At 40.4% G+C, this 20,688-nt stretch overlaps 2 protein-coding genes across 4 annotated transcripts in view; both read left to right on the top strand.

Annotated features, from left to right (window-relative positions):
• The window catches only part of ptprjb.1 (protein tyrosine phosphatase receptor type Jb, tandem duplicate 1), a 106,468-nt gene extending 103,491 nt beyond the window's left edge, over positions 1-2,977 (top strand). For all 3 annotated transcript variants that reach the window (XM_034176898.1, XM_034176896.1, XM_034176897.1), the window contains one exon: positions 56-2,977. In XM_034176898.1, coding sequence (XP_034032789.1) covers positions 56-214 — 159 coding nt within the window. In that variant the 3' untranslated portion in view covers positions 215-2,977. The remainder of the gene's footprint in view (positions 1-55) is intronic.
• A 7,049-nt stretch (positions 2,978-10,026) lies between these two features.
• On the top strand, positions 10,027-12,181 carry LOC117514947 (protein SPT2 homolog). Its single transcript, XM_034175516.1, is given in 7 exon segments — positions 10,027-10,221; positions 10,338-10,979; positions 10,982-11,372; positions 11,430-11,440; positions 11,599-11,749; positions 11,822-11,899; positions 12,025-12,181. Coding segments are annotated over 7 exon segments (1,551 nt in total). The 5' UTR covers positions 10,027-10,100.
• Positions 12,182-20,688: the final 8,507 nt, after the last annotated feature.

Genomic DNA, 20,688 nt, shown 5'->3' with positions numbered 1-20,688 from the left:
CATGAAAGAGGACCTTGTATTTTGAACTTACACTGTGTTCTTGTTGTTCCTGTAGGACCAGTATGTGTTCCTGAACCAATGTGCATTGGACATTATCAGGTCAAGAACTGGAACCAATGTGGATTTAATCTACCAAAACATGGGTGCATTTGCTATTTATGAGAATGTAGAACCAAAGAAAGGGTTTCACAAAAATGGGTATCCCAACACATAAAGCTGTTAAGCTCATCAGATCTTCAAAGTATCTGAGCAGATATTTGTAAAAGGAACCTCTGAATGGAATATATTATAAATATATTATGACACCACTCACACTATTTTTTTAAAAGATTTTCTAGTTTTATGGATGTAAAGCTCTATTTTTTATTTTTCTTAATTTAAGTCTGTATAGAGATACAATTCTGAACCCAGTTAGTGGCCCAAAACATCTGGAATGCACACACAAAAAAAGTGAAATATGTTATTACATATTTTCTTTATTTGTACATTTTATACAGTTAGTTTTATTTCTTCTCGTGTAATATATGATTAATAATAGGCTCTTGTCAGATTATTAGATAATTTTGTTAACTTTAGTTGAGCCTTTGCAGTTGCCTAGTACAATAATTTTGCAGATAAGGTCTGTATGCCTTTTTAAATGTGTAGGGATTTAATGTAAATATCTGACACTGTATTTTATCATTTTTATGGCTGTAGCCAATTAAATATAAATTCAGGCACTATATAATGCTACCTTTTTCTAGGAGTCTTACTTTTTTATTAATATTATTTTACAGCTAATCGATTACTTTTTGATTACTTTTCCTCTTAAGCCAAATGGAATTGTGCAATCCGTTTATAAAGGACATTTTTATTGTATTCATTTTATTTATATGCACTGTGTGAGTAATGCACTGGATGCATTTATGTTTCTATAATTACTTTTTTTTAATCTGTAGAAATCTTTGGCATCAGGATCGACTCAGTTTTGGTCAGTGCTTCTTGACATTGTTTTTGCTATTCATTCCATGTTTGATAGAAATCATTTTACTTTGACTTGGAGGATCAGAAACATGAGTCACATTCAACAAAATCTCAGGAAATATTTTGACAAGACCTGAAGCTTTAACTGGTGTGCTTGGTGTGGAGAAAAATCTAATTTGTACCAGTGGGTTTTACTTTGAAAGACTGAATGAGGGCTTCTTAAATGTGGTGTTTGTGTCATTTTTGTTGAAAAAGTTGCCTGTTGACATTTCACCAGAAGTGCAATTTTTTTCAGCTTCTAGAGGGCTGAAATGTCCATGAGGCAGGTACGCTAGAAGATTATGGAAAAGGTTGTACTGTGGATATTTTAAATCCATGTTTGTTTTTGTATGTATCACACTGTCCTAAAAACATTTTTACTTTTTTTTTTTAAGTGAGATTTTCCTTTCTAATTTATTAAAAATACTCATTAAGTTACAAACCTTGAAACCATGTACAAAGCAAACAACTCTGATTCTTTGTAGGGCCAGTCCTTTTCAGAATTATTGGCACCCCTACATTTTAAGCACAGAATTTACAGTATGTTTGAAAATAAATGTGAATGAACCAATGAACCAGAGTATTTCATGAAATATGCAATGTTTTTTAACAATAATTGTAAAAAACAAAAAAAGGTTTTGTTTATTGAAATAAAAAATGAAATGTAAAATATATGACAATTATTGGCACACATTGATGAATTTTCAGTAACTCATCTCATTACAGTAATTCATTACAGCGAGTTTTGTTTTGACAGGTCAGGGGATGGATCCATGAACAATTCTGACTACGTCTTAGATTAAATTTACATCAATCGTTAAGAAAGACAGCCAGTGTGATCCTGTTTGATAAACCTGTCTACAGTAGGCAGTTATCAAAAACTGAGTGATCAAAAGAGGAGACTGAAGGAAGCCACCAATTCATCCATGACAACTCTGAAGAAGTTATAGGCTTCTATGGATGTGATTGTGTGACTCAGTGCAGTCCAACCTTTTTCTGTTCCATCAACAGTTACACATCTTCATGGTGGAGTAAAAGACAGAATGATTAGAAGTACATAAAACTGAAAACCAGCTGTGCTCCAGCTGTCCAACAGTGCTCAGCTTCTCCATTCACCTCCACAGAAGCCTGTAACTCTTCCAGTGTCATCATGGGTGTCTTGGTGGCTTCCTTACCAGTCTTCTGCATGATCAGGTAAATGAACTCCAAAGACATATTGAGATACTTGGGTAAAGAAAAGTGGTTGTGAAAGGAATGATTTACTGTCAGTTCATCAAAATGTGCCTGTAACTATCAACCAACATTTTTTAAAATTTCACTACCTGAAAGGATTTTTTGTTGTGTTGTTAAGTAACTTTGAACACTTTCATAAATATTCTGATTATACAAATTCAGCTTATTTGTATTTATTTCTGAGCACATTTAAAAATTGGTGCTTAAAATTCAGTGGTACCAATAATTTCATCCAGGACTGTTTAGTGGCTGGTAAGTGACAAAACAAAGAGAACTGCTGAGAATCACTCAATAATAAATGAAAATCACTTGTGAAATAAAACCTGATATTCTTGTGAATTATGAGACACCTTCTAAAGAAAGTATATTTTTAAAAATGAAAAGGACCAAATGCTTTCCTTATTTGTATTTATTTTGAAAGATATTTAGCTGCTTTTTTAGGCACAGTTACATTTTTGCACAGTACTATATTTTCTTTGTTGAATTATTCAAAGCACTTCTACTGTATGTTTTTAATGATGAATTACAACTGCAAAAATGGAACCATTTATGGATATGTGTGAACTGCTTTGCAAGATGCAGGTACAATGCAAACATCTTCTTTAAATGTACTTGTATAGTTTTTGTCTGTCTATCAAACAAAATGTGAATCTGGTTGTGTCTTGTTTAAAATGGTCACATTTATTGCATTGTAACTTGTGTACTTTTTGACATGCTATATTTTCACAATTATTAAAAGTTCTAAGGTGATCAAACTTTTTATTCATTATTTATTACTATTCATAACATTAACAAGTTCCATATTCTCTGCCCTTTATATGATATGTGCAATAACTACAAGACTATTGTGATTATCTTCTAGAGCAGTGGTTCTCAGTCTTTTTACAATGAGTACCACCTTAGAAAATATTTGGTTTTCCAAATACCATCATTCAGGGCCCCTTCACACATAGTGGCCGAATTGCACATGAAGCAGGAATCGCATGCAATTTGTGTAAAATCGGAGCTTCCTCCAATGCCTCGTACACCTAAAACTATTTGCGCACTCCAGTGGCTGAAAGACAGAGTGCGATCTATGAGAGCCCATTCGATCTCTCTCGCAGCAGGTGTTGGCCAAATTCCAGGTGACACACGAACATCCGACACCGCTGGCTTGACACAGAAAATGTGTGGCCATTCATGTTATTAGCACAAAAATAGTGAGTAGACAATCACTGTAGAACTGGCTGTGAAAGTGTCCCCACGAGTGTGGTGTGCCAGAATGTCGACTCCCCCCGCAACACATGCCGTGCATGTGAATTGCACGTGTATTGCACCTGCACCCCCACCCCCCATCCACCACACATGTGGCGTGCGGGAGGGGACACCCTTGCATGAACTGCTGATATGTGTGTATAGATGGAGCAGCCAGCCATGTCAGAGCACACACAGCACAGTGAGCCGCCTCCCAACTGCTGACCAAAGACTTACTCACTGTTGCAAATGAATGACGGCTCAGTGCACACTGGTGTGTGTGTGCACTGGATGGACAGGGGGTCTGACAGCTGACTGCAGCAGCTGTTGAGATCTCTGGTTCTGGACATCACAGCTGGGGAACCCGTGCCATGTTTGGATGGACATGACCTAACAACTGTCCACTGTTCCGCACGTCTGCTTGCTGTCCTCACATGGACATACATAAAAACATATTGCTGTTGCAACGGGCTGCAGCGAGCGAATTCATGGTGTGGACATTGACAGGCTGCCCTAGGTGAAATGAACCGTCAGATCATAACATGCAGTGGGCGATCTGAATGTCATGTCACCCATGTGAGCTGTGTTCCACATGACGTGGTGTCTGTCCTGCGGCGCGCCGTCCACAGGACACGTGTTGGGCCGGACACGCCGGGCCAGCAGATGTGGACATAAGAGTGCACTGCTCCATTCATGTCATTTCATGACTATGTCTGTGACCATGGGTCATACAGAGGAACAGACGGGTCATACTTGTATTGTCCGATTGATAAGAGGGATTCAATAAAATGCGGTGTTTTATTATGATGTGTGGTTTTATTTATTTATTTATTTTTTTATACATTTATCATCTTGTTGATTTCAGGCATTTTATGCACCTTTTATAGGACAGTGATGGTAGCGCAGTGGTAAAGTTTCTGGCTGGCAATTATAGGACAGTGATGGTAGCGCAGTGGTTAAGTTTCTGGCTGGCAATTACAGCTTTTGTAAACTGCAGGTTTGAATCCTGTGGGTGGCATGTATTTTTTAGATTTTTTTTTTTTTTTTTTTGCCACAGCAGCTGTGTGATGTCCTTACACACGCACCAGCTGCTCGCGCTGCTCCAGCTGCAGGATCGTTCACGCCTGCCCAACCATGTGTCCCTTCCGACGTTGGCTCGATGCTTTCGTGGTTTGCTCATACGAGCTGTTTCACCGTGATTTGTCCTGATTCGTATTTATTCATACTATATGCGAAGAGCCCCTTAAATATTCAATATATTAAACTCAATTTATTTATATAGCACCAAATCCCAAGGCACAGCTGAAAATAGCAGAAAGCAGTATGGATTACTATGATTTAGATCAGTTTAAACTAAATCTGAGGGCTTAAAGCGTTTTTGCATTTATTGTGGACCACCTGTGACATCCAGGACTGTGTTTGGTAGTAAAGAAGAAATGATTACTCTTGCATGCACAGCAATAAGTAATTGTGTTTTACAATCATTTAAATATTGCATGATCATTTGCAACTGTGTTTGTGTGGTATTCTACTGGCCAGGACACTTACACATAAATTATTGTTATAAAAATGTACACAAAACAATGGTTCTCATTCCATGTTGTTTTGTCACCAAACATTAAATATTAGCCACTAGCTACCGGAATTGATATTATTGATTGAATAATGAATCATTTCTTTCATGTCATCAAGCCGCTTTATGTCCTCTGAAACAGTTTCCTATGCCACAACAGCTTCAACACTGTTATCTACCTACAAATAAATTGCCAACAAATTTTTTACATTCTTAATCCATGTTGTCAGCATTAGAACATCATTAGATTGAGCCTCTCGCCTATTTTTGTTCATAACCCAAACATGACGCCATTCAAATACTTATCCCAGTTCTCAGGTTTGGTAGCCACCAGTTTGCTTAGAGTTCTAAAACAATAGCAGAATTGGCAAAAGACATGTCCCAAAAAATATTTCTGGTCCCACAATAAGAATATAATGAAGTAAGTCATGGTCAATGGGTTTCCTCACCTTTGTATGGCACCATTCCTCTTCTCTGCCGGTCCATTGGTTTGAGGATGGTGAGATGAACAAAAACCCCTTGCAATTCCCAGCTTGGTACATTATGTTTTTGTTTATCTGCCAGTATAAATCTATATTATAAGAAATTGTGTGGGTTTAAGGAAGTGATGTCCAGTTGAAGATGGTTATAATAAACAGATTTTTTTTTATCTTGACACATAATAAAAATACAAAATATTTCAGCAACAGTATTTATAGTATTGTCAATAATTTCCACATTGACAAACTCAGTTTGTTGATCAGTCAGTATCATTTTTGGGGTCTCAAACTGATGGAAAGATCTGATTATGCATTTTTGTGGTCTGCAGTTTGCAGATCAGATCCATCAAATGGATGTCTGACCTGGGGAAGAAATAAAAGTAATAATATAAGTTTGTGTGAGTGCTTTTATTGACAAAGTAATTCAGCTGCAGTCAATCAGCACATGGTACTGGGGGTGCAGCTGGAGTCTGTGGTGGAGGTGTTGGAGAGGAGGATGTTGAGAAAACTGCTCACCATCCGGAACAACACCTCCCACCCCCTGCATGCCACACCGATGACCTGTGAGAGCACCTTCAGCCAAAGACTGAGGCCACCGAGGTCCATCACAGAACGCCACAGGAGGTCCTTCCTACCTGTGCCAGTCAGACTGCATAACTCCTGCCCCTTCAGCAGGATGAATACATAATGATCAGAGTTTTCAGTTACTCAGAGCAATATCATACAACATCATGTGCAATACTGTCAACATCTTGTGCAAGTGTCTTTCAGTCATTTTGCATAAAAATGTTATACTCAGTGTTCTCACTGTTTTAAAAAAGGCAATGATTATGGTTTGGGCACTCTGGAAAAATAATTTCCTTCGGGATAAATAAAGTTCTTTCTTATTCTTATTTTCTTTTTAATATGTTCCACTTAGCTAAATGTATTTTTTTTTTCAAAGGGTAACATAGGAAAACAAGTCAGCAGATAAGCTGACTTAAATTTGATTTTTTTTTTTTTACAGTGTAATGCTGACAAGATTGTAGTAATAAAATCAAAGAAGTGTGTTTCTCCCAGCGTTAATATGACTGAATGTAAAGTCAGAGTACAGATACTGATACATTTTTATAATAATAACAACAACCATAGTAACAATGAGGATGAGGATGAAGATAATATAATAGTTATGATTTTATTATTCAACAGAATATTCTGAATAAACATTTAATAATTATTTAATAATTATATACATACAATGACAATATTATTACCATTATTACTATTATTTAGGATATTTGGAATAAATATGTTGTGGGCTGGGGTGTTTGGCTGGCTTGGTTTTTGTTTTCTGTTTCTCCCACCAGGTGGTATGCATTCAGGACTGAGTGGCTGAGTATTAGGACCTCACCCTGAACACCTGAGGCTTGTTTTCACGTGCAGGTCATCAGGGCTCACAGCTGTGGTGTATTCTGTCTTGATCAGAGATTGCTGCATTTAAACCTTGAATGCACAGTGTGTGATTGCCAGAGACTCAACCTTGTGAGCAGACGTGTGAGATCGACAGCTGGGCGTTTCTCAGATAATCTCTGCACCTGGGGGGGGGGGGGTTTGGGGGCACTCTCTTTTTTTGTTACTTCCCTGTCTTCTCCGGCCCCAGCCGTTTGAGCCGTACGTTGCTGGGGTGGTGCAGTTCGGTTATGCTGGGCGTTTCCCAGGTAACCTCTGCACCCGGGGGGGGGGGGGGGGGTTTGGGGTATTTTTTTTAATTCCCTTTACAACCTCCAGCCTTGGCGCGCCTCTGTGCCATTTGCCATTGGCATTGCTGGGGTGGTGCAGTTCGGTTATACTGGCCGTTTCCCAGGTAACCTCTGCACCCAGGTGGGGGGGGGGGGGGTGTAGGGGTGTTTTTTGTTAATTCTCTGTTCCACCTCCGGCTTCAGCGCACCTTTAAGCCGTACGCCATCAGCGTAGCTGAGGTTTGGGGCAGTGGAATATAGCCGTGGCTGGTTTAAGTCGGGGGGGTGGCGCCGTCTTGTGCCGTACGCCATTACCGCTGTTCCACTCCTCCCGGTTGACTTTTGGGGTATAGTCATGGTTGGTGACACTGGACGTACTTCCAGTTTCCACTGCGCTGAGGGGGTGGGGTTGGGGTTGTTTTGTTTGTATGTTTTTTTTTTCTGTCCTCAGGGTGTGACTGTGGTGTCCTCTGGGGGGGAAATGACTGTGGGACCATCTAGCCGTAGACAGCTAGGTCTGTTAGTCATGGGGGGGTGTCTCCTGGGGTTTGATGGAACGGTCTTCTGGGATCTAAAGTCACCCACGGGGGCTCCCAGAGGGACCTCGGCTGTAGTTATTACTCCTGGAGCTGGCGGGATGTCCTCTGGGGGGTGTTGGTCCCTACATGTTGTCCGGGTTTTTTTTTTGGTTTTTTTTTTTTTGCAAGCTTAAGTTTGGGTCGTGTTTTTTTCTTTTCTCCTCTTCCCGGGGTTTGATGGGACAGTCCTCTGGGGAGGGGGGGTGTTGGTATGGTTGTTTTTTCTTTTCTCCCAGTTTGCACCCCTGGGGTTTGGTTGTGGTGTTCCCTGGGGGGGGTTATTGGGGTTTTTCTTTGTTTTTTGACTAAGCAGACTCTAAAACATAGCCAAAAGCAGTCATAGCAGACGTGTGAGATCGACATCAGGAGAACAATCTCACCATTACGGACGCAGAGACCGCTCCAGGTTTGATGCCACAGTCTGTGAAGGATTGGGTGAGGTCTCACGCTCTTCAGCACACTTCCTGAGGTAATTTGGTTTTGGTGACTTTTATGAAGTAATGACAGTGGATTTGGTGTCCCTCACACCTTGTTGTATTGAGCTGTCACGTTATGCTAATTGTCTAATCAGCTTCTGCTGCAGTGGAGATTTGAACTGAGTTGTTCCGTGCCTGCAGGGTGAGAAGCTGATGTATATTTAAGCCAGGAAGTGTTTGCTGATTGTGTGCACCTTTTGAGCTGTGTCTCTGGGTGGAGAGTGTTGGACTCACCTCATGTTTTCTTTCTTCACAGACACGGTTTGTGTCGGCGGGGTCCCTGGGTCCGAACTGCTGTGGCTCCGGACCGTTTGCGCTGCTGAGAGCGCACCGTGTTTTCACCTCACCAGACCGCGGACATTTTTGGTTGTTTATCACTGCACTCATTATGATTATTAAATTCTGTTATCTTTTGAACCGTGCTCTGCTTATTTCATGCTGGGTCCTGTCAAACTCTGGGTCGGTGGTCCAACCGCGTCCAACACATAACAAAATATTTAACGTAATAATACAAATATATATATTTGCAGACACAAGGAATGAACCCTGAGTCCATTTACAAGAGTCTTCATATGTTCCAGTGATTCAAGCTACACATTCTAAACTGTAATGAATAAAATTAAAACTCTTAGCCAATAAACACTAAAACGGACACCATTCTGTTATGTTTGATAAAACCCTGTGAAATAACAAAATACCATCAGTTCCAAATTAACAAACGGGCAATTACTCATAAAATCATTAATAAATTAGGAGCTGCATATTTTAAAACACTGAACCTCCATTATTCTTAATACATTTAACATATTCTGTTAACTTTGTCATCATATTGATTAGTGTTTTCTTGGTATCAAACTGTATCTGTGTAACTTTCACTGAGTTTAAATACCGAACGACAGTCGTGTGACTCCAGATTTTTTGGATTTATTAGTAGTAGTAAGCATGGTGAGAGATTGCAAAAAAAAATGGTACTCAAGGCGGAGCTACATTAGGCTCCGCCTCTTTGTTCGACGTCAGTCTCGAGATTTCAGTTACACAGCACAACGGTTGTCGGAGTCTGGTGCAGATACATGGTGTTGGCTTGTTTCGCCTGTTAACGTCTCAAACGTGGGGAAATAACTGTATATTTTGCAAGCACAATCATTTTTAGCACTCAATAAAACGGAGGGCTTTTAGTGTAGCGTCAGTGTTGTACTTTGTGTGTGTAGCCAAGTGCTTGCTCACAGGGGGTCGTTTTGACCGTTGGGGTTTTACATAATTATTGTATGGCCTTGCCTTGCAATATAAAGCGCCTTGGGGCAACTGTTTGTTGTGATTTGGCGCTATATAAAAAAATTGATTGATTGATTGTTTTGTTGATGACGTGTGTGCTGCACTGAGGCACGAGTGCATCACCGTGTGTCAGCAGGAGGCAGGATGATGGACAAGGTTTCCAGTTTTACTACTTTATATCTTCAAGTTAGGACTTTTTAAACTGCAAAATAGTTTTTAGGACAAAATATTTGAACACAAAGTTGAAACATTTTGGTAGAATTGATATCACTAGTAATTTAACAAAAGGATAACTGACTAATCAGAAAATAATCAGTAGATACAAAATATGGTTCGATTCACTGAAAAAAAAAAATTAGTTTAATTATGAAATAATCATTAGTTGCAGCCTCATAACATATTAGTTTCTAAGAAACTTTTGGGGGGCAAAAAAAGAATTTGCTGTAGTTTTTGGGCATTTTAATTCCATAATCACCAGCACATTTTATGTTCCACAGTCAGTGAGTCATCAAAGATTTTGACTGTTTTCCTTCTTTATGCAGAAGAGCTACAGTTTGGAATCTGGGCCTCGCAAAATGGACCCAAAGACGAAAAGTGTCAATCCTGCTGCTGTGCAGGCACTTCTGAGGAAGCAGCACCTTGATGCTCAAATGAAAGGTATTCATGGAAACATGTCCTTTTATTTATATTCACAGTGTTTATCACACAGATGCTGTATGATTATCAAATGAATGCTCTTTTTAATCGTAATCTCTACCTGCTGTTTGCTCCAGAAATGCAACAGAAGAAACAGATGCAGGACCTTCTGGCCAAGAGAGTTGAGATGAAGACGGACAGTAGGGCACGAGCCATGGCTTCACGTACCAAGGACAACTTCCATGGCTACAATGGGATCCCAGTAATTCAGAGACCTAAGAAGAGGAAATCAAAGTTTGAAATACAAGAAGAAACGATGAAAAATGCAGGACAGTACCAGAATGGAGCCAAGCGTGTCAAACATACATATCACCCAGAGAACAGTTCAAAACCGGAGCCAGCTCCACTAAGAGCAGATAAAATCAGAGATGTTGGTGAGAGTAGTAGAGAATCCTTCCCCAAAAAGCAAAATGAAGTACCCAAACACCCACGACCTCCCATGAATTATACAGAGTTAATTAAATTGGCAGAACAGCTGCAGTCTGTACCAGCTGAGCTAAAACCCAAGATGGTGAAAAAGGATGAAAGGCCCCGAACTGCTGAGGAGATAAGGGAGCTGGAGGTGGAACACAAGGCAAAAAGGTGGGACAAAGACAGAGACCCTCATGCAGAGAGAGAAGGGGACAGCAGGTGTCATTCTGTCTCTAAGACAATGAAAAAAGGCACGTCAGAGAAGGAGCAGAAGCATCTGAAACCACAACGGAGCTCTGCAGAAAGTCCAGTCTGCCCAGTTTGTCAGAAAAGAAATCAGACTCAACACCAAAGAGTGATCAAGGGCCAACTTCTTCTCAGGCTTCTAAAATAAAGACATCTCATGATGATAGAGACAGATCCCAGAAGAATATGTCAAACTCTTCTGGTATCACAAATTATAAAATCCCCTTAAAAGCAACATTCCTTCCTGGTTCATCCAAACAAGACGTCCCCAAGCCCTCATTTAGCCAAAGATCTGCTCCATCAAGTCACCTTGACCTCAAAAAACAGAGTGTACCTCGAAGACCTGCAGATATCCATGAGTGTTCATGGAGCCAGACAGGGACCCAATCCACATCCGGACACGCAGCACAGACCTGGTGGACCACCAAGACCAGGAATGATGAACAGACCACCAGGTAAGAACAAAAACGATAATGTTTTTAAAAAGTTCTTTGTGTGATGTTGATCTTCAGTGTAACACTGTGTAATAGTACTCTGTGCAGCATTTTCCAAAGCAGTGTCAGAAAACATCTTGTAAACGTCAAGCAGCATGTCTGTGGACGTCTGCAGCAGGATACAGTGACGTGTGCACCCCTTTTTGTTTTGTTCTTTAACTCACCAGTTCCTAAATTTGTCTCTCAGTTCCAGTGTTGCCACCAATTACATCTGTGTACAAGAGGAACTTTGAAGATGAAGCTGAGTCAGAAAAGGGGGATTTTATTGAAGATGACGGTGAACCACAGCTTGACATTTCCAAACACATTCGAGAAATCTTCGGCTATGATCGAACCAGGTAGGTGTTGGCGTGTCAGATTTTGGGCAGAGGTGATTTGAGGGTGTTCATGGACCATGTGATCATTCTCAGATACAAAGAAGAAAGTGACCATGCACTGAAGCTGACGGAGAGCAGCTGGAAAGACGTGCAGAAAGAAGAAGCCCAGAGGTAAGATGAGTACAGCTTGGACCGTTTTTTTTACTCTTCATCTGTTACTTTGTTTTCCAAGAAGTCTTCGTCGTTGTGTCAGTCAGATAACAGCGAGTTTTCTGATTCCTGTTCTTTGTGTTTAGTTTGAGATTAGCTGTGCAGGAAGATCTGGAGGAGGAGAGAAAAAAGGAGAAGAAAAGCAAAGAAGGCCAAAATGACCTGAAACCCGCCTTTGTCCCTGTGACTCAGTCTGTTTGGAGCCTTTCTTCTCCTGAACAAGGAAAAGATGGAGACGAGTGACTTTTTTTTAAACAGGAAAATCAAACTCTTATCTTGTACAACCTGAGTTTAATTTTAAACAAATTAATTTAAGTCAACTTTTCTTGATATATTTTGTTACACTGATCATCAGAATCTTGACATTATGGCAGCTTTTTTATTTAAATTGATAACTGTCTTTTAATAAAATGTTATTCCTGTTTTTCTTGGTTGTATCTTTGTTCCATTTGATATTTTTCTGCACATTCCAGCTGTTAAGGTTTGAGTTAATAAAATGGTTAAAATGTAAACAGCTTGTTGATGAATGACTGAGTTTTGTGTTAAAGTTGTATTTTGTGCAGGTGTTTTCCACACTGGAATGTCTGCACGTCCTTTGAGCTTTTACACATTTTAATTCCTTTATGTCTCAGTTGTTGGTGGAGATTTAGGAATTCTAAGTGTGTGTGTGTGTGTTTCTTCATTTTCTGCCACTTGTCTCTGTCACGGTGGCAGCAGACCAAGCAGCTCATCCCACACTTCCTCATCCTCTGCCTGTAACTCTTCCGGGGAATCTTGAGGTGTTCCCACACTGTAAAAAGGAAAACTTAAAATTGTTGGCCTGAAAAGGTTTTTTTGGTCACATAAACATAAAATGTTTTATTGTGTTGCAAACAACATCAAAGTAGTTATCTCAACTGTAATGTTTGTTGTGTAATGTTGGTCTCATGTCAAAAGTTAGGTTGGCAAAACTTAAAAATATAGGTTTGAGGCTATGACTGAATTCTTTGAGTTTGCTTTCGCAAAAAATGGGGTTTCCAACTCAAATCTGCAGGGGTCTGTTTTTCTGACATTTTTCCTGTACACTTGTCCTGCGTGGATTTTTATCTCCATAAAGTTGAGTGTTGTGTGTTGGGGGGGTTTGGCTGGACAAGGTTGGGTTGTTTTGTGTTTATTTTCCTTCCCAGGTGATTTGGGGCTGTTCTCTGAGGAAAATGTGCTGCAGAAGAGTCTCTCTCCTCTGTTACGATGATTGGCTGCACCTGTTGCATTCTCGTGCGGCTCTCTAACAGGACAATCCACGACACCTGTGATGTTCACGTGCAGATCTGAGGACTTCCAGCTGGTACCAATGTAGTAATGAAGAACTACATTTAAGCCAGCAGTGAGTTGGATAAGCGTGTGGGGACGCTGAGGGCCGTTTCAGAGTCTGACATCGCGCCTGTGAAGGAGGACGAGGGTGAGAGGCAAACGTTGTCAGCACACGACAGAGGTGAATATTCTGAAAAGTTTATCCGTGAATGTAAATTGGCGTTTATATGCAGCTATAAGTAATTATTGGTGGAAATTGTTTGGCGTGCTCCTCACGGCAGTGGCGTGCGGATTAATGATCCTCCACTAGCTGTGAGCAGCAGCCTCTTTGAACTAAGTTTTGAAACCAGACCTAAACATGTAGCTGATAAGTTTGCCTCTAAACAATATTTCGTAGTAATAAGTGTTGAATAATCTCATCTCTGTTCCTCCTTCGCAGAGTACAGTCTGGGAAAGTCACCTGGGGGGGTGTTGGCGGAACTCCTGAGTCCTGAACGTTCGGACTCCGACTGTTGAGACGCTGAGAGAGCGCGCCGCCGTTTCACCTCACCAGAACTCTAATTATTTAGTATTTCATGTATAGCACAAAGGGAGAAAAATAAATGTGTTTTCTTTTTGGAACTGCTTCTAATTATTTCATGCTGGGTTCAGTCAGATACTGGACCGCTCCTCAATCCGCGTCTTATCCTTAACAGCTGAGTATTTTATTTGAGTATTGTCTTGGAACTCTAGCTTTGAAGTTGGTAATTGATTTTGAAAACCAGGCTGTTGGCACTGACTGTCAAGTGTGTTGTGTAATTTTGTCAATGTAACTCCTTCTAGTCCAGCAGTTAAGGGATAGAATCGTGCACTTTTTTACAAAAGCCGGGGAAGGACACACACCATCAGCAACACATTCAGGTCTGTATTTTAAGCTTTATGCAAATGAGCAGCCTCTCACAACAGGTGGAGGATCACTTGTCCGCACGCCACAGCAGTGAGAAGCAAGCTGCACAATTCTCATCACAATTCAAATATACTGCGTAACAAAATACCAAGTTACTATCAACAAGTAGTCAAACAATTAATCACCTCTGATGTGTGCTGACAGCATGTGTCCCTCACCCTTCCTGCTTCACAGGCACGATGTGTCAAACCCAGGCGCGGTCCTCAGCGTCTCACAAACGAACATCACAAGGTCGAGTTCCTGGCAATTCTGCTTGAATCACACATGGCTTAAATGCAGAACGGCATCTAATTATCTGCTTCAGCTGAAAGTCTTTAAGGTTGCATGTGAGCACCATCCACAGGTGCTGCACATGACGATGAGGGTGAAGGACTCTTCAGCCAGCACCTTCTCCACAGACAAATCAGTTTTCATACCACCTGGAGAGCAAAGAAAAGAAAAGAACACCAAAATGTCCAGCCACACCCCCCCAACACACAACAACATTCTAAACACTATTAACAGATTACATTTTTGGCTTTGTCACAGCCCACTGACTTATTTCATAGTTTTATACTTACGAAATACATCAAGTTTAATATGTTTTTTAAATAATTTAAGCGACCTTGATTCTTTGATTTCTTTGTTGAGGTTGTTCCATAATTTTATGCCATTCACTGCAATACTCTGTTCCTTTATCTTGGTTCTGAATCTTGTTGTTTTAAAGACTTCTATGCCCTTCAAATTATAACTACTTACTCTTTTTTCAAACATATTTTGAATGTTTATTGGTAAGGTATTGTTATTCGCTTGGTACATTGTTTGTAATCATTTCAAATCAACTAAATCATGAAATTTAAGTACCCTATACTTAATGAACAATGGACTAGATGGATCTCTAAAACGACTGTTGCTAATCACTTTTAAAGCTCTTTTCTGCAAAATAAATAAAGGTTGTGTATAAGTTGTACATGTTGATCCCCAGATTTCTACACAATAAGTCAAATATGGAACAATCAATGAATTGTACAATGTTAATAATCCATAACTATTTAATGAATATTTAACTTTATGCAAAACAGCAATCAATCAATCAATCAACTTTTTTCTTATATAGCGCCCACGCTTGACTGTCTTTGTTCTTCGCCAGCAGTACCAGATCCGACAGTCGGGGACGGTGATCACCTGGGAATTCGGGACTTGGCGGCTCCAGTATTCACCAGGTTCTGTGGGGGCGGAAATCGTGTGGCTCCGGCTCTTCTCGGGACAGACGTCTTCTATCCTCGAGCCTGCCCACACGTCACCTTTGTAATGTGACTGTAATTATATTCTGAGATTGTCTGTATGTTCGTTGTGCACGTTTCACAACATTAAATTGTTACCTTTTGGCTCATCTATTGACCGTTCATTTGCGCCCCCTGTTGTGGGTCCGTGTCACTACACTTTCACAACATGACAGACAACATGTTGACAAAATGAGTCTTAGTATGTAGAAGTCAAAACTCGAAGTCTTAATACATATGAAAGGTACATTTTCTGAACAAAAAAATAATACGTTGGCACATCTTCTATTTGTGAGAATTCTTAGGTTGTAGAGCTTGCAGCTGGTCTGCTCTGTGTAAGCCTGATCCCGTCAGATCTCAGAAGCTAAGCAGTGCGGCATCTGGTTAGTACTTGGATGGCAGACCTCTTTGGAACACTGGCGGCTGTGTGTTTGCGCAAGCAGCCAAATGGACAACAATGACAACTTAGTTTGTATAACTGGAAATTTGAAGTTATACATACGCAAGGTACAATTTCTGAACAAAAAAATAACAAGTTAGCACAGCTTTCATTTATCTGAATTCTTTGTGTTCAGCTCAAAAATTTAAGTTATATTACACATGAATAATAAGTTATCTCAACAAAAACTTATTTGTTTGTTCAAACTTAAGATTTTTAGTTGGCCTCAAAACCCAAAAATCCAGTGGCGACCGTTGCCTTGAAATTTTAAGTTGACACAACTTTTTTGTTTTTACAGTGCAAGTCATCTGGGAAATATAATCCCTCCAGGTGTCCTGGTTCTTCTCCGGTGTCTGCTCCAGGTTGGACATGCCTGGAAGACCTCCCTCGGGAGACGACCAGGGCTCATTCTCACCAGATGTCTGAACCAGCTGCTTTCAGTGTGAAGAAGCAGCAGCTCTACTCCAAGTCCCTACAGGATTGTTGAGCTTCTCACCATCCAGGAGCCCAGATATCCGACAGGAATCTCATTTCCGCCACTTGTATCAGTGATCTTATTCTTTGGGTCATTATCCAAAGTTCATGACCACAGGTGAGGCTCAGAGGGTAAATCGACTCGTAAACTGAGAGTCACCTTCTGGCTCAGCTTCTTCTTCAGATTTTTTTCTTCTTGAAATAAAATTCCAGGTTCCAATGTTTTGTTTCTGATGGATCACTTTTTATGCTCTTCATTAAAATGGAGCATTTTGTTCTTTGATGACACATAATCATGATGGTTCAGTGGACAGTGAGCTGGTGTTTTGACACTATTGTTAAAAACCTGAGTTGAATCCATCATGATGTTAAGTGTCCTTACGAAGAGTCCTGAACAGCTGCTCTTCTACAGCCAACCGTGACATTTGACCTTTGGAAGGCCAAGAAGGAAACGATCTCACCATCAGAATTAATGCCGTTGCTGTTGCCAAAATTGGGGCCATGTTTGCCCCGTGCTCCCTTTTGATTTGGTCCGTCATGTTGCCCAGTATGTTTAGTGCAAAAAAAAACCCCTTTTATTTGTACATCGATGGTCTTTTAGTGTTTACCTTGGTTCATCTTCATGTGGAATTTGTGCAGTATGTGAGGTCCCCATGAAGGAGAGCAGATGCTTCACTCATGGAAATTGTGTAGAAATTGTGTGTTTGATGAGGTGACAGTAATATTTTGCCTGTTGAACGACACACTTGTACTCCAGTATACATGTTCACTTCATGTATGTTTATATAGATGTACAGGACACTTCACCTTCAACAATAAAAGTGGATTTTATTCCACAGAGGACATGTTTAGATTGTCTCCACAAAAGCAGATTTATTTCTTAATAATATGTTTAACTTGATTTTATTTATTTTTGGTAATAAAAGTACATATATGTTACTGTTGCACCAAGGATAACACAAAAAAAGCTTCCAAAACAGGTGCTTATTTACATTTTGGTCAAACACAGGAAGAATTCAACTAAAACTAACTGAAAATAAAAAATTACTAAAAGTGACAATAAATAAATAAATAAATACAATGAATTAAGTGTAGATGTAACATTACTCATTAATGATGACGTGGTGATTACTAAACCGGAAACTGTAGGCAAGGGACATGAAATATGTTATTTTTTTAGGCACAACATGAAAAATACACAATATTTAATGATGAATGAGTTTGTTAAAGTTGTTCGGTAGGAGACCATGTATAACAGAATCATGCTATTTTATCACATTATTGAATTTACATAATTTAAATGTAAAAAAAATCCATACTTACTTTTATAACAGTTCTGGCTTGTACTTAACTGTTGTTTTTAGCACATTAAATATGCGTAAAACTTTTGCAGAGTACTTTATGTATAACACAAAGCAGTACGTGTTTAACATAGTTAACCTTCATAAAGCAGTCAGTGTACATTATAACAGCATTATTACTACATGGTTACAGTCACTGGAGTCAGTTTTGTTCTCCACTGTGCCCACAGGTGTCGCCGTTCAAACATCAGCAGCACGAAGGTCCGTTAATGTTCGAAGAAACCATTTCGAAGCAAGATTCATGGGCTCGAGACGTTGACACAATTTGTTTTGGCGCCATCTGTTGGATAATACTATGATTTGAGTCAACGTCACGTGACAAGCTTTCAGACAGGAATTCATTGCATTTTTTTTGTTTGTTTGCAAAAGTAGGTGTTTTAATAGTGTGCTTGAATATTTCTACAAATACAGGCAATTTAAAATGACAGCAGTCAAACCTTGGATTTATTTTAAAATTTGTCATCTAATGCTCTATAAATATACACACACTGTTATTGCACATCATGACACAAAATGACTAAAAAATGTGACTTAATAACATTTATGATGTATTTTAGGGGTCCAAACACCATTTTTGTTCATGTGCCCCAACTGTGGTCTTAATCTTGAAATGTTTAATGTCTGCACATGGGGTGTAAAGTGAGTACATTCAGAGTGCCCGTCCCAAGCCCGAATAAATGAGGAGGGTAGAAGGAGGCAGGGTGCTCACCTTAAAGTTGGTCAAATCTCAGCCACATGGGGTGTGCAGCAGTACACTCTGGGTGCTGGTCCCAAGCCTGGATAAAGGAGTAGGGTTGCGTCAGGAAGGACATCCAGTGTAAAACAAGTCAACACAACCATGCTGAGAACAAACAGAATTTCCATACTGGTTCGGTTTAGGTTTTGGTAAACGATGACTGCCACCAGTATGATGGCCCAGCAGGGTGCTTGCGATAATTGGACTACTGCTGGGTGAAGAAGAAGAGGACGAGAACATGTCCAGAAACAGCGGGAGAAGAGGAAGTGTGGAAGTGAGAGTCGGGACACTGAATGTTGGCAGGGTGACTGGTAAAGGGAGAGAGCCGGCTGATATGATAGAGGGGAGAAAGGTAGACTTATTGTGTGTGCACAAGAGACAATGTGGAAGAGAAGTAAAAGCAGGTGCATAGGTAGTGGGTTCAAGTTTTTATATAATGGTGTGGACAGGAAGAAAAATGTTGTTGAGTCATTTTAAAGGAAGAGTGTGTTGGAGATTGAGTGTCTGACAGGATGATGAGTGTGTTGTCAGAAACTGAAGGGGTGATGATGAATATCATCAGCGCATATGCCCCACAGACAGGTTGCGAGATGAAGGTGAAAAAGATTCTGGAGTGAGTTAGATGAGGTGGTGGAGAGTGTGTCCAAGCATGAAAAAGTGGTGATAGGAGTGGACTTCAATGGGCATGTTGGTGAAAAGAATAGAGGGGATGAGGAAGAAATGGGCAGATATGGTATCAAGGTCAGGAATGTGGAAGGGTAAATTATAGTAGATTTTGATAAAAGGATGGAAATGGCTGTGGTGAATACTTACTCTAAGAAAAAGGAGGAGCACATGTTGACCTATCAGGGTAGAGGAAGGTGCACATAGGTGGACTACCTTCTATGTCGGAGATGCAAGCTAAAATAAATTGGAGACTCTAAGGTGGTGGCACCTGAGAGTACAGCTACACAGCATCGGCTGGTGGTTTGTAGGGCGACTTTAGGGGGGAAGAAGAGTAAGAGCTGAAGGAAGAAGTGTGCTGTCTAAAATTAAGGGAGGAGGTGAGACAGGCACTGGATGAGATTAAGGGATTTTGGATAATTGGAAAAGTACTGCAGATGCGGTGAGGGAGACTACTAGGAAGGTACTGGGTGTGACATCTGGACAGTGGAAGTTAGACAAGGATACTTGGTGGTGGAATGAAGATGTTCAGGGAAAACATCAGGAAGTTGACAGGAGTACAAGGATATGACATGTAAGGTGAAAAGAGAAGTGGCAAAGGCTAAGGAAAAGACACATAATGAGCTGTGCATTAACTTAAACAAGGAGAAAGATGTTTGTACCAACTGACCAGACAAAGGGACTGAGCTGGAAAAGATATGCAGCAGGTTAGGGTGGTAAAGATGGTATCGTGCTGACAAGGGAGGAGAGTGTGTTAAGAAGGTGCAGAGAATATTTTGATGAGCTGATGAATGAAGAAGAGAGAGAGAGAGAGAGAGAGAGAGAGAGAAGGCTGAATCATGTAGAGAGAGTAAATCAAGAAGTGCAAGGAATTAGTAAGGATGAAGTTAGGGTGGTTATGAAGAGTGGAAAGGCATTTGGTCCAGTTGGCATTCCAGTGGGGGGCATGGAAATGTCTACGAGGGTAGGCTGAAAAGTTCTAAGGCTGACTATGATGCAGTTGTTGAATTGAACAAATTCAGGGTTATTTTTCTACATAGTCTCCCTGTAACTCCACACACTTCTTCCAGCGGTGCTTGAGTGCTTCGATTCCCTTGGCATAGAAGCTTTCATCTTGAGAGTCAAAATAGTCCTCAACGGCAGTCATCACCTCATCATTGCTCCGATAGTGCTTCCCAGCCAAGTTTTTTTTCAGGTTTGGGAACAGATGAAAGTCCGAGGGTACCAAGTCAGGGGAGTATGGTGGGTGATCTACCAGTTCGAATCCACACTTGTGGATAGTGGCCATGGCCACTGTTGACTTGTGAGCTGGGGCATTGTCTTGATGGAACAGCACCCCTTTCGCCAGCTTTCCTGGCCGCTTCTTTTTGATAGCCTCGCGTAACTGTCTCAGTAGGTTAGAATAGTACTGTCCATTTATGGTTTGTCCCTTTTCAAGATAGTCCATGAACACAATGCCCTTGGCATCCCAGAAAACTGAAACCATGACCTTCCCCGCAGACAAACGACCTTGGCTTTCTTTGGAGGTGGTGACCTTGGGTGTTTCCACTGCATTGATTGTTTTTTTTGTCTCTGGTTC

The sequence above is a fragment of the Thalassophryne amazonica genome, chromosome 8 (assembly GCF_902500255.1).
Source record: "Thalassophryne amazonica chromosome 8, fThaAma1.1, whole genome shotgun sequence".
NCBI classification, from domain to species: Eukaryota; Metazoa; Chordata; class Actinopteri; order Batrachoidiformes; family Batrachoididae; genus Thalassophryne; species Thalassophryne amazonica.
The sequence above is the reverse complement of the archived record's forward strand: the minus strand, read 5'-3'. Positions and strand labels throughout refer to the sequence as shown.